This window comes from Thalassophryne amazonica, chromosome 16 (assembly GCF_902500255.1).
Source record: "Thalassophryne amazonica chromosome 16, fThaAma1.1, whole genome shotgun sequence".
NCBI lineage: Eukaryota > Metazoa > Chordata > Actinopteri > Batrachoidiformes > Batrachoididae > Thalassophryne > Thalassophryne amazonica.
Genome location: NC_047118.1, coordinates 52,264,954 through 52,279,743, shown reverse-complemented (window position 1 = coordinate 52,279,743; position 14,790 = coordinate 52,264,954). Strand labels below are relative to the sequence as shown.

At 40.2% G+C, this 14,790-nt stretch overlaps 1 protein-coding gene and 1 long non-coding RNA gene across 3 annotated transcripts in view; one reads left to right on the top strand and one right to left on the bottom strand.

Annotated features, from left to right (window-relative positions):
* LOC117527579 (ubiquitin carboxyl-terminal hydrolase 22) overlaps window positions 1-14,790 on the bottom strand; it is a 113,399-nt gene that overhangs the window by 8,921 nt on the left and 89,688 nt on the right. For both annotated transcript variants that reach the window (XM_034189986.1, XM_034189987.1), the window contains 4 exons: window positions 13,394-13,553; window positions 10,244-10,349; window positions 6,912-7,070; window positions 3,227-3,353 (listed from right to left, as the gene is read on the bottom strand). In XM_034189986.1, coding sequence (XP_034045877.1) covers window positions 3,227-3,353; window positions 6,912-7,070; window positions 10,244-10,349; window positions 13,394-13,553 — 552 coding nt within the window. The remainder of the gene's footprint in view (window positions 1-3,226; window positions 3,354-6,911; window positions 7,071-10,243; window positions 10,350-13,393; window positions 13,554-14,790) is intronic.
* LOC117527580 lies at window positions 3,351-14,209 on the top strand. Its single transcript, XR_004565565.1, has 3 exons — window positions 3,351-3,463; window positions 13,414-13,609; window positions 14,135-14,209. It is a non-coding gene; the product is annotated as an uncharacterized LOC117527580 (long non-coding RNA).

Here is a 14,790-nt window from a genome sequence, read left to right as displayed (position 1 = left end):
TTTTTAATCAAACTACGCTGTTCTTCTGAACAATGTCTTGAACGTCCCATTTTCCTCAGGCTTTCAAAGAGAAAAGCATGTTCAACAGGTGCCGGCTTCATTCTTAAATAGGGGACACCTGATTCACACCTGTTTGTTCCACAAAACTGACGAACTCACTGACTGAATGCCACACTACTATTATTGTGAAGGCCCCCTTTTCTACTTTTTTTTTACTAATAGCCCAATTTCATAGCCTTAAGAGTGTGCATATCATGAATGCTTGGTCTTGTTGGATTTGTGAGAATCTACTGGTACCTTGTTTCCCATGTAACAATAAGAAATATACGCAAAACCTGGATTAATCTTCTTAGTCCCATAGCACTACTATTATTCTGAACACTACTGCAGTCAAACTTTCCTCAATGCACAGTATGGGCTCTGGAACCAAACTCCTAAGCCCTCATTTATCAAATTGTGCATAGAAAAGGTTCTACATGTTGTCGTACAAACAATTTCCTATCTTAGGGCCGACACATAGACAAACACATTACACTCACAGTCACAGCTACGCTCAATTTAGAGTCAACAAATTCACCTCATCTGCATTAGTGGTGCAGCTTAGCTAAAATTTCCATAACAATTGTGCATTTTCTGATAAAAGCATAGAATTTGGCACATATGGAGCCATCCTGGAGCTGACCTCTAATGAGCTATGGGGTCAGTAAAGAATTACACAGGGGTCAAAATGAAAAAATGCTACAATCGTTGAAAACTATACTACATTATTTGTCTGATCATTATGATTCCAAAAAGGTATACAACCCCTGGCAAAAATTATGGAATCACCGGCCTCGGAGGATGTTCATTCAGTTGTTTAATTTTGTAGAAAAAAAGCAGATCACAGACATGACACAAAACTAAAGTCATTTCAAATGGCAACTTTCTGGCTTTAAGAAACACTATAAGAAATCAAGAAAAAAAAGATTGTGGCAGTCAGTAACGGTTACTTTTTTAGACCAAGCAGAGGAAAAAAAATATGGAATCACTCAATTCTGAGGAAAAAATTATGGAATCACCCTGTAAATTTTCATCCCCAAAACTAACACCTGCATCATATCAGATCTACTCGTTAGTCTGCATCTAAAAAGGAGTGAACACACCTTGGAGAGCTGTTGCACCAAGTGGACTGACATGAATCATGGCTCCAACACGAGAGATGTCAATTGAAACAAAGGAGAGGATTATCAAACTCTTAAAAGAGAGTAAATCATCACGCAATGTTGCAAAAGATGTTGGTTGTTCACAGTCAGCTGTGTCTAAACTCTGGACCAAATACAAACAACATGGGAAGGTTGTTAAAGGCAAGGAAGACATCAAAGCGTCAAGACAGAAAACTTAAAGCAATATGTCTCAAAAATCGAAAAATGTACAACAAAACAAATGAGGAACGAATGGGAGGAAACTGGAGTCAATGTCTGTGACCGAACTGTAAGAAACCGCCTAAAGGAAATGGGATTTACATACAGAAAAGCTAAACGAAAGGCATCATTAACACCTAAACAGAAAAAAACAAGGTTACAATGGGCTAAGGAAAAGCAATTGTGGACTGTGGATGACTGGATGAAAGTCATATTCAGTGATGAATCTCGGATCTGCATTGGGCAAGGTGATGATGCTGGAACTTTTGTTTGGTGCCTTTCCAATGAGATTTATAAAGATGACTGCCTGAAGAGAACATGTAAATTTCCACAGTCATTGATGATATGGGGCTGCATGTCAGGTAAAGGCACTGGGGAGATGGCTGTCATTACATCATCAATAAATGCACAAGTTTATGTTGATATTTTGGACAATTGAAAGGATGTTTGGGGATGATGAAATCATTTTTCAAGATGATAATGCATCTTGCCATAGAGCAAAAACTGCAAAAACATTCCTTGCAAAAAGACACATAGGGTCAATGTCATGGCATAGGGTCAATGTCAATGAGCAGATCTGATTTGATGCAGGTGTTAATTTGGGGGATGAAAATTTACAGGGTGATTCCATAATTTTTTCCTCAGAATTGAGTGATTCCATATTTTTTTCCTCTGCTTGGTCTAAAAAAGTAACTGTTACTGACTGCCACAATCTTTTTTTCTTGATTTCTTATAGTGTTTCTTAAAGCCAGAAAGTTGCCATTTGAAATGACTTTAGTTTTGTGTCATGTCTGTGATCTGCTTTTTTTTCTACAAAATTAAACAACTGAATGAACATCCTCTGAGGCCGGTGATTCCATAATTTTTTGCCAGGGGTTGTAGTTTGGACTATCTATGACTGAATGTTCTGGAGTTATGGGGTAAAAACGGCAAAAATAGTTTGTACAGGGGTCAAAAGTTAAAGTTGCCCCAATTTTGGCAAAAAGTGATGAAAATTATTGGTTAATATAAAGGATTACGAAATGGAATAGTTTTGACTGTGTTGAATGCTTGGTATCCAAAGTAAAGGTCAAACAAGGTCGACTCCATTGAATTCCATGTGTTACCCCGTAACATGATAAATAAGAATGACAGATGGTGTAAACCATTCCTTTTTAAAATTCTATTAACTCAACCAATAATTTGCATCACTTTTTACCAGAATTGGAGCAACTTTACCTTTTGACCCCAGTACAAACTGAAACTGAACCTTTGTCACCATTTTTGCTGTTTTTTCTCCATAACTCCATGGAATTCAGTCATACATACATTAGAATCATTATGAATATCTAATAAATAATGTGGTATAGTTTTCAACATGATTGGAGCATTTTTTTGACCCCTGTGTAATTTTTTACTGACCCCTGGCGGTCACTAAACCCACAGTTACTTATTTGTCAGCACAATAAAAGTCACGGTTATGATCTTATTTTAATACGTTATCTTTGATCCACATCCACATCTGACTCAAAAATCTAATCAGTTCTGTGACCCAGCCTTCCAAAGAAATTTCAATGAAATCCATTCCCAAACATTGAGAGATACTGTGCTGAAGAGCAGACTGACTGTTGGGGTGAGTGGAAGTACTCAGTCACTGAGTGCCCTCTAGTGCACAATCCAAGCGTTGCCCCTGCAACTGAACTGACATAGGTACGGCAGAAGCACAGTAACAAAATGTTAAGTCATGGAACTCTACCTTGATCACCTATAATTGTCACGTCTCAGTTCTAATTGTATGTATATGTACGTAATGTTGCGACATGTTGACAGCAACATAGCTGACTCACTTTGAGATGGAAACATGCTACGATGGGGAGCTTCTTCATTGTCAGCTGTTTGGTGGACTCCTGGTAACTATGGCAACCACCACACTTGATTTTGGCACTGCTTCCTAGATGCTCGGGCCGTGTAAATCTGCAGCGAGACAAATGGAGCGAAACAGAGAAACAAGACGATGTGTAAAACCAGACAACTATAGGCACAGAAAGTGTTAAGTGACAGAACAAGGAATGAAATGACTGCAGGTCATTTGAGCACAGGGTCGGGTTTTGGTGCCGTAGCTGCCATTCAGTCTGTTCAACCCAGACCACGCTCGTAACGCCAAAATCTCTATCACCACGGCAACAGCTCCAACCGTTTAAGAGCTTTGCCGCAGCAGCAGCTACTGCTGTGTGAGGTGCTGCAGTCAAAAATAAAGAAATAGAAGAGATAGCGGGAGGATGAGAAACGAGAGGCAGAAAACAAGGGCACAAGGGAAAATGAATGGCATGGCGATGGGAGGGAATAAGAAGGGAGAGAACTAATAAAAAAATGTTATAAAGTGCTATGAGAGGACACACCTGCTCTACCAAGCTGTTAATGGTAGGATATGAGATCCATGGGTAACATGAATTTAGATTCAAAAGCTTGTGCCTATTCAAAGACTAAATTTAACTAACCACTTCTAAAGATAAAGAAAAGACAAAACAATGTATAGATTCCAGGTGTGTGCCTCAGATTACCTTTCTGTGTCCTTGGACTAGAAACTGGATCTGCATGTTCCCAGTCCACCAAGCTGTAAATGGATACGAGCATTGTCTAGAGAAATGTGATGGACTCTCGTCCCATCCAAGGGGAGTCCTGGACTCTCATCCACTTCATGCTACGATATTGAGAATAAGCACCAGCTCAATGGTCCTCCGGGCCTTATTTCTTCTTCTTCTACTGACTCAAGCTCATCATTTCTGCACACCTTTTTCACACAAATTCTAAACCCCATGTCATCGTACTTGGCACCTTTATACCTCTATGGACTTAACATTTTCATAATTCTGTATTTATTTAGAATAGTTAGCTCATTTGACATTTCATTTACGAGAGATATGCACTTTAAGTCAGACACTGTACAGTGGCTAAATAAGGGTGATTAATTTCCAGCCCACAAGCCACATCTGGCCGAGCCACTAATTGTTTTGAACTGCTGTACCTGAGATCTGCCAATGATGATTGGGGTGGAATTCTGTCAAGTCAGACATGAATGTATGAGCTTCCCACACCAAGGTCAGGCTGGGGAGGGGAGCTCACACATTCCACTGACTTGGCTAAATTATTTTATTCATCTTCTAAAAGGATAGAATAAAAAAATGTAAGGCAACACTAAAATACGCTCAGCCGTATGAGCATTGTCTTCTTTCTAATTTGTAGCTGTTTAATTGGTATCTTGGTGCAAAGAGTGTTTATATACACACACACACACACACACACACACATATATATATATACTCAACAAAAATATAAACGCAACACTTTTGGTTTTGCTCCCATTTTGTATGAGATGAACTCAAAGATCTAAAACTTTTTCCACATACACAATATCACCATTTCCCTCAAATATTGTTCACAAACCAGTCTAAATCTGTGATAGTGAGCACTTCTCCTTTGCTGAGATAATCCATCCCACCTCACAGGTGTGCCATATCAAGATGCTGATTAGACACCATGATTAGTGCACAGGTGTGCCTTAGACTGTCCACAATAAAAGGCCACTCTGAAAGGTGCAGTTTTGTTTTATTGGGGGGGGGATACCAGTCAGTATCTGGTGTGACCACCATTTGCCTCATGCAGTGCAACACATCTCCTTTGCATAGAGTTGATCAAGTTGTCAATTGTGGCCTGTGGAATGTTGGTCCACTCCTCTTCAATGGCTGTGCGAAGTTGCTGGATATTGGCAGGAACTGGTACACGCTGTCGTATACGCCGGTCCAGAGCATCCCAAACATGCTCAATGGGTGACATGTCCGGTGAGTATGCCGGCCATGCAAGAACTGGGACATTTTCAGCTTCCAAGAATTGTGTACAGATCCTTGCAACATGGGGCCGTGCATTATCCTGCTGCAACATGAGGTGATGTTCTTGGATGTATGGCACAACAATGGGCCTCAGGATCTCGTCACGGTATCTCTGTGCATTCAAAATGCCATCAATAAAATGCACCTGTGTTCTTCGTCCATAACAGACGCCTGCCCATACCATAACCCCACCGCCACCATGGGCCACTCGATCCACAACACTGACATCAGAAAACCGCTCACCCACACGAAGCCACACACGCTGTCTGCCATCTGCCCTGAACAGTGTGAACCGGGATTCATCCGTGAAGAGAACACCTCTCCAACGTGCCAAACGCCAGCTAATGTGAGCATTTGCCCACTCAAGTCGGTTACGACGACGAACTGGAGTCAGGTCGAGACCCCGATGAGGACGACGAGCATGCAGATGAGCTTCCCTGAGACGGTTTCTGACAGTTTGTGCAGAAATTCTTTGGTTATGCAAACCGATTGTTTCAGCAGCTGTCCGAGTGGCTGGTCTCAGACGATCTTGGAGGTGAACATGCTGGATGTGGAGGTCCTGGGCAGGTGTGGTTACACGTGGTCTGCGGTTGTGAGGCTGGTTGGATGTACTGCCAAATTCTTTGAAACGCCTTTGGAGATGGCTTATGGTAGAGAAATGAACATTCAATACACGAGCAACAGCTCTGGTTGACATTCCTGCTGTCAGCATGCCAATTGCACGCTCCCTCAAATCTTGCGACATCTGTGGCATTGTGCTGTGTGATAAAACTGCACCTTTCAGAGTGGCCTTTTACTGTGGGCAGTCTAAGGCACACCTGTGCACTAATCATGGTGTCTAATCAGCATCTTGATATGGCACACCTGTGAGGTGGGATGGATTATCTCAGCAAAGGAGAAGTGCTCACTATCACAGATTTAGACTGGTTTGTGAACAATATTTGAGGGAAATGGTGATATTGTGTATGTGGAAAAAGTTTTAGATCTTTGAGTTCATCTCATACAAAATGGGAGCAAAACCAAAAGTGTTGCGTTTATATTATTGTTGAGTGTATATATATATATATATATATATATATATATATATATATATATATATATATATATAATAAAAACACACACACAATAAAGCCCCTCTATCAATCTATCAAATAATGGCGTTTTAATGGCGTCTGCAGGAGGGTGTGCATGTACGCATACATGAGCTGTTGAGTACAGCTAACGCTAACGCCATGCTAACGTCCGCGAAATGTCTGATTTAAACACAAACGAAACAGAGTTTGCTGCTAGTTAAACTAGTCACTGACGTCACGGTGCCACTCTACTCCGATTGGCTGTCACCTCCACCCCTTCAAAAAAAAAAATGATTTTTGGATCTGGTGAGATCGTCTCTAACTGTGTCCTCACCAAATCTCCTCTCTGTGCCTGAAAATGTATAGCTAAAATGTATTTTTCCAGATGAAAATACAAATATTCTCATTAGAGAAAAAAAAAAATTTAAATTAGCAAGACTCAAGCAAAATGCATTACATAACTTGAGTTTTGGTCCCAAATGATATATTCATAGGTTTGAACAAAATCTGAGATGGCGTGGCAACACTATCTAAACTAACCAGAAATAATTCAGCTGAGACAGAAACTGTACCTGCGTAGGCAGTCTGTGAGTGTGGTGGACCCAGACAGGTGGCTCTCTCCATTAACTGTGCTGCCATCTCCTCCAGGACTTAGGGGCCAGAAAGGCGTGGATGAACCAGGCAGGTCTAGACTGATATCCCAGAATGGATCTATTGTTGTCGAAACCCCACTAGGATGGAGAAGAGAGGCTTTCCATGAATAAGGTTACGATAAATGTCAAATAAATTTTAGAACCTTTTACTGACTACCCTTCATGGATTTGCCTTGTACTTCATGTAAAAAAAAAAAAGTCACTGGTGTGGCAAATTTGTAGCTTGTAACATCTTTAGCTTCTGACATATGGTTTGATGGTCTTCAATGAGGACCAAACATGAAACATTACTGGTTTAAAAATAATGAAACACGTGAAAATCAAGTCAGACAATAACCAGCAGGTAAACACTAAGGAGCAGAGACAGAGACACAAGAAAGTGAAGCCCCCACAAAAGCTATGGCAACTAAGGACGAAAAATATTTAAACCCACGAAATCCATCATTGATACCTCAATACATTATAATTCAGAGGTTTTATTTCAGACATTTATCTACTAATATTGTAGAAAGAAACAGTCCAAATTTCAAGCATGTAAGATAATTCAAATGCATTGACTTATGGAACTTTGCACAGTAATTTATTAAAACATCAACCCCCCTCCCCAATTTTTTAAAGCTTCCATATTTCAGAAACTAAAAGTAGATACTAACCCAAAATTCTGCATTCTAATTGCTAGGCTGAATATCAGACATCGTGGCAATCACTCATTGGCCTGAATATAAGAGACACCTGAATATAAAGGAGGCCCCCATTTTCCAAGACATTTTTGGAAAAATACTTTGTGATGGCTAAATCTTGTTTCCTATAAAGAAAATTCCCTTTTTTATTTGGAAAAAAAAACTAATGCTTATAAATAATAAAGATACAAGACTAGGGATGGGTATTGATAAGATTTTATCGATAGTGATGCCATTACTGATTCTGCTTAATCCGATTCTTTATTGATTCCCTTATCAATAGCTCCTGTAAATTTTCTGTGTACTACAAGTAGGCTTTACAGGTTTTCTATGTCAACAACATTTTACTGAGTCTTAAAGTAAATAAATATGAAATTGATCACTGGATCCTTGATCTCTGAACATAAATAAACAAAATCTGTAGTTTTTGTCAAAAGAATTTCCTTTCAGGTATTAATGAGACAAATTTAACCCCATAGCCTTTAAGCTGAGCTCTTGCAGACGGCTGCGCTGCATGTCAAGATCAATGTGATTCATAAAGAACAGAGGACGTCTTGTTTTTGGACAAAAAAATAATGGTTTTGGTCGGTTGTAGTTTGTAGTCTGTATTACAACCTTTGGAAAGAGCTGTCATTTGATTGAAAACGGCGCTTCACTTTGAAGTTATTAATTCCGACCGAAATCTATCTTTCCAGCTTTAATCATCAGACAGCCACACAGTGTTTGGAGCTGTGCAGTTAGTCCCACAAAACAGAAGACATCATTATTATTATTAATATTATTATTTCCTTTACCTGAGGGACAGTAACTTCAGTTTACGAACCGGCAAAGTGAATCCAGCTCACGCCAGAGAACCATCGTGCGCACTGCCCCACGAAAATTTAACAAGGAACAAATAAAAACTCCGGTGTGGAAAGGAGGGCGATTCTCATTTCTTGCCCAGTTAGAGTCCCAGTTAGGGTTAATGAAGAAATTGCAGACCCGCTGCTTCTGAGTCTGCTTTGCAGCTTCACAGCTTCTCAGAAACAGCGGGCCCGCAATCAATGTAGAAATTAGCATTTTACTTATACACACCCTCAAAATCAATGGCCACACTGGCATAAAGTGAACAAAAGTACCGACAAGGGAATCGTTCAGCAAAAATCAGTATTAAGCTGGTATCGGTGGATCAAATAATTTATCGATTCTTAACAGGAACCGGTTTTTGATACCCATCCCTATGCAAGACTGCATAAAGCAGTAGTGCAAAATGACCTAACTTTATAGTTATTTGGCACCACTTACCGTTGCAGGTGAACAAGAAGTAAAAGTTCAGTCTGTGATTATGATTAAGATTTTCCTGATGTTTTTCCAGGTGGTGAGAGGAGGTGTGGAACCCACTGTTTTAGATTTAGGCTAATACAGTATTTGCTTTAAGTATGAATCAATTCCAAGATGGTCAGTTGGGAGGCCTCTGTTGCTTTGACATGGAACGACCTATATCCAAAACACAGTATGGTGTGGATTTATGTGCAAGAACACAGACCACACATGCAGATTAAAATGATGCAATCGTGATGACAGAGAGAGCAACATGCTTTACTTTACACAGTGTACGGCATTTACATTCCAATCACGTTTACGGTGAAGCCCACAGAAAGCATACAAACTCTTCTCCAGGCCCATTTGCAATTCAGTTAAATGCTACACCAGAGAACACTGACTGCTTAAGAAATTTCTACTTTCACAACCTATTGGCTGTGAGAGCCTGCTGCAGGAGCACGAAACAGAAGCTTCCCGTGATGACTGCATACAGCCCACACAAGCGATCGTCGTCTGTACATCACTGATGGTTCGATGAGTCAGACTGCTGTAATTTCCTTTGTGCACCAGCAGGTGGCCATTAAAGCAAGCAACCAAACACTGGTATTGAGCGAAACACCCCTGCATTATGTTGAGCACCAAGACCGGTTTTTGCCCAAAAACCCTTAGGGAATGGATTTTCTGCTCCATGAGATGAGTCATGATAATGTACGTTTAACTGTGATTAAGTAGTTGAATAATGATCAAGATGATGCACCAGGCAACACAGGAGAACAATACCACAGTCTGTCTTGCTGCAGTTATTTGGCGACTGACATCAACAGCATCTGTATAATGTATGTGTATGTGTATGTGTGTGTGTGTGTGTGTAATACTGAAATGGGCTTGTCTGGGAGTCTGGGTGAGGCACTTTGCAGTTCAGTGCAGTATTGCTTTTGCTAATCTGACAGGACAGCTCTAGGGGGCAGGCATGCAACACATGAGCTGGACTGCAGTCTCGACACCCCCTCCCCACTCCACCCCACCTCAGCAGTTCTGCAGGGCCAATGACTTTAAACAAGAGCAGTGCAGAGGACACAACCAGTAGATCACCACTTTTCAAAGGAGGATGGCATGGATGATGCAGAAACTAGCCCATGGAGGTAAAGGGGGAAATGGAGATTGTGAAGTGCTGTGAATCTCTGCCAGACTGAATGGACAGTAAACATCCAAAGCAGGATCGTTTCTGTAAATTCACCTTTGATCCGCCTCAGATGCGTTCACACTTACTGGCAAACTTGACAGGTAACGTCTGATTGCAGGCCCCCAGTGAAGATTTGGTCAATGATGCAGTTACAGTGGTTTGGATTGTTGGCCTTCTTCCCATTGTCATCTCCTGAGGACCACAAAGCAGAGCATAAGCACATACACAAAAAGCACAGCAAACTCTTTAGCACTTTGAAAAGACCGTCTCACTTCACCATTCCCCTGCAGTGGAGCCTCTGTGGCACTTCTGAACTCATTGTCTACAGCCAATCTGTGTAAGCCTTACTGTAGGGTGCCTGGGTGAGTCACCGTGCTATTGCACTGCAGCACGGCTTATTCACATTCTTCACACTGCTTGCCCCTTTGGAGTAAACCATTGTCTGTTTCCTTCAGTATATTTACAGTCAAGACCCAGACACTAGAAGACCTTCATATAGAGAAAGTGTAGGATCTAGCATGTTTCAATTACCCTCTTGCTGAGATAAAACACAAAATATCCAATCAATAATCAGCACATAATATTATATAAAATAACGCAATGCTGAAATACCCTCGGCCGCAGGAGCATTGTGTTCTTTATAATTTGCAGTTGTTTAATTAATTATTAAAATCCTATTGTCTCACATACAATTTGTACATGTTCAATAAAGCCCCTCAATCAATCAATCAATCCTAAACAATATTTACATTTTAACGGCATCTGCAGAAGGGAGTATGTGTATGTGTCCAAGAGCTTTTAGAGCAGAAGTTAGCTTTGAGTTAGCGGACGTTAGCATGTATGCTGACATCCCAAAAATGCCAAGTAAATTACTCCAGATGTGTTATCAGGTTCCAAAAACAGTGTTCTCAGTTTTAGAAGTGTTTATTTCTCACTACCTTTTACATAATATATGACAAAGAGGTTATATTTACACACAAACAAAACAGTTTGCAGCTAACTACAAGCCTGTGATGTCGCCACACTAACATCAGTGAAATGTCTTCTAAATCACTTCAGAGGTTTTATTAGGTTCCAAAAACAGCATTTTCCATTTTAGAAGTATTTATTTCTCACTAGCTTTTACAGAATATATGAGAAACGGGTTATATTTTGCCAAAAACAAAGTGAAGTCATCAGCTAGCAACACCAGGAAGTGATGTTACCATGCCAACGTCCCTGAGATCATACCATAAAAATAGGAACAGAATGTGACTTTTTAATCTTAAAATACCTCTTAAAATAGGTCAAGGTTAGCCATCTCTGAACTTGTCCAAGGTCTGTGTCCCAAGAATGTTTCCTGTGAATTTGAAGACTCTGGCAGTAATAGGACTGGACTTATGCTGAGCACAGACAGACAGATGGACAGACGAACGGAAAGCCTTCGCAATATCCGATGGCCATAATTGATGGCCTTGGGTAAAAATCTCATAACTTATACAAACATTATCCAGTCTATGCTCTTTTTAAATAACTTCACAACATTTTCGAAAAGACAAACTCTTTAATGTTAACAACTGTATTGCCCCCTCCCCCATTCCACAGAACATACTGAGTTTGGAAACAAAATCGCTCCATGTGGCACTTCTTTCCAGATATGTTCTTTCACCACTCTGTCGCTACATATCCACCATAAATGCTGAACTGTCTCTGCTGATTTCCTGACTGAGGCAAACTGGAGCAGGCAGGAATCCTATGGCTGATTTGACAGAAGGTATTGAAGGCACATGGAAACTGGGCTGCAGATCCAACACATTCCATCAAGAAAACTTATAAGAAAACCTGCAACATTTACTGGTTCTGAACACTTACACACCATATTTTCCAGAGCATAAATTGTACCTTTTTTCACTATGCTGAGCTCACTTTTTAAACACAGTGTTTCCCTGGGGGTGAGTTTAACAATGGACAGGAATATTTGCACATGACTGCGTGTTAATATGAGGACTTAAATTTCATAAATAAGCAAGATAGACAAATAAACATAAGCTGGACAACATAAAGGCTGTTATTTGATGTAGTCTGGACAAAAGGAATAGTCAGATGCACACAGATGGAGACGTGAACACTGGACATATGCAAGAAGCCCTCAGCCTGTGGAGAGTACCATAAGGATTTTTAAATTCTAAAGATAAGCAAGGTGGACAAATAAGCATGAGTTGGACAACATATTGGATGTGACACAGATGAAAACAGATTGCTGGTAGACAGCACTGAAAAAATGACAATCAAAACATGAGTGCATTTGTTGTTGTTTTTTTAAAATCAGCTATTTAATTTAGGGTTTTTGTGCATTGTTGTAGTGTATTTTTTTTTATTATTTTATGACATTATTTTACTTTGTTTAGTGCATTAATTCCTGGGAAAGACCTATATAAATATTTAATATCATTGTTATTAATAACAAACATACTTATCTTCTTTGTATATATGTTGCACTAGCTTATGAGCAGCAGGACCTCCCAAACACAACACAAGGGAAAATACGGCATGCAAGAAGGCCATGGGTTCAAGCCCACTAATGCCTAATTCCTTTCTGCTTGGAGTGTACACATTCTGTCTGTGTCTGTAGGGGTTTCTTCCAGATACTACAGTTTTCTTCCTACCAACAAAAAATGCACAGCATGTTGTTTTTCCTTGTAGATCTGTTACTGCATCCAGAAGGGCATCTATAAGTCTCTGGAACTCTTGCTGAGGTACAGAACACTATTCTTCTAAAAGACATTCCCTCATTTGGTGTTTTGATGATGGTGGTCCATCATAGCAAAATCCACGCAGCCCGCTCAGTGTTTTTCTACATGCCACAGAGCACGATGGCATGTTCACTGCACTATATATGGTACCCATTTGAAATCAGGGCCGATGTTTTTGCCAAATTCCCCCCACAAAATAAATAAATAAATAAAAAACTGAATTTGATTCATGAGGCAAATGGCTTATTTTGGGATATTAAAATTGTTTGAAATGTTTTCGTTTTACCCTTTTATGTGGACCCACCCTCAAATTTTAAGGCATCGGTTTCAAGTTAAGGTTGACAAAACCTGTTATTTATTTATTTATTTTTTTAAAGTAATCTTGCTACTAAACCAATAATCTGGCAAGCACTATAGTCTTCAGACTTCCACTTTCTTTACTTGGGAAAAACTGTATACATGAAACTAACTGGACTGTGTCATAACCATTGGTATGAAGCTTACGGATAGTGTCCCCTTTGCAGTGCCTGTGTAGTACATCCAACGCTGCAATGAGGAACTCGTGGGCATCTTGCTGCTCGTAGCCTGCAAGGTGACGTGCATGAGTCCACACAAGGTGCAGAAGCCGGAAGGGAATGTGGGGCGAACGGTGGCCTGAATAAAACTGGAGAAGAAAAATGGGAGAGATGGGAATAGCGGTTGGTTAACCTATTTTTACAGGTATGAAGATTCATCACAACTTTATTTCTACTCTTCATAAACCATCAGGCATTGGTTGATATTCAACACAAACCTCTAGCTAGTCACACTCAGGACTCATTAAGACATGAACAAATTCAGCCAACTATCACCTAAACAGCATCAGCTATAATGACAGCATAGAGAAGGCAGCTGTGGGGCACGTGGAAGTGGATGGGAAATTGGAACAATCGGCACAACACCATCCATTGTATGTGCTGCTGTTTCTTTAGGTTGCAACGGGAAGTGAAGTGAGTGACAATTCAGGTCAAGGTCAGGATATGTCGGGGGAAAAAAGTAACTGCCGAGCAGAGAGCTCAGCTGTAAAAGCAAAGTTCAATAATGCCAATTTGGGCTTTTATATCTCCTGGTGCAGAGACATGTCACACACATACACACCTCACTATACTCCTATGTTCCACAGATCTGTCTGAAGTCCCACTGAGATGTAAGGAAGGAGGGTGACACTGATGTCTGTTTTGAATCTGATACTCTCCTCCTCTTTAGCAGTTTCAAGAAGACTGAGGAATGAAAGAAACTAGAAGAATGGGATGAAACAAGCAAAGACAGGAGAAGGAGGAGAGAGTGGCTAATCAAAGAATGCTACACAGTTCACCTTCGAATCTGCTGAACTAAAACACTGTGCAAGTGTGTGCACACATGCAGAGTCAGAACATCTTTTGATGATGATCAAGAGAGTGGGTTCAAATAAAAATTAATTTAGAACAGGGAACCAGAAAGGATGGGGAGAGAGAGAGCGATGAGACAGTGAGGAAGAAAAAGACTTTGGAATAAAAGCAGCGTTTTATTTTTAGGGCAGTGGTTTGCTTTTTTGTTCTTTCTTGTCAAGTCTCCTATAAAAATTGGAGGGGCGGGGGAAGCATCACAGTTCTCTATAAATTCTACCCCTCTACTAAATGAGTTTAATTTTGAAATCAACCTCTGGAGATGCTCTTTGGCATTATTTTAAATTATATATATCATTTCAACAAAAGATGTTGAATCAAATTGTTCACTACACCACACATCATCCCCCGATGAACTACTCCTCCAGCCCCTCCCACCAGCCCTGTGATTGGGATGTTCAATGTTGGCTGTACTGCAAATGGACTGTACAATTTGTGACAAACTGAACATATCAGCATGTTTTTCCTTCAACATAT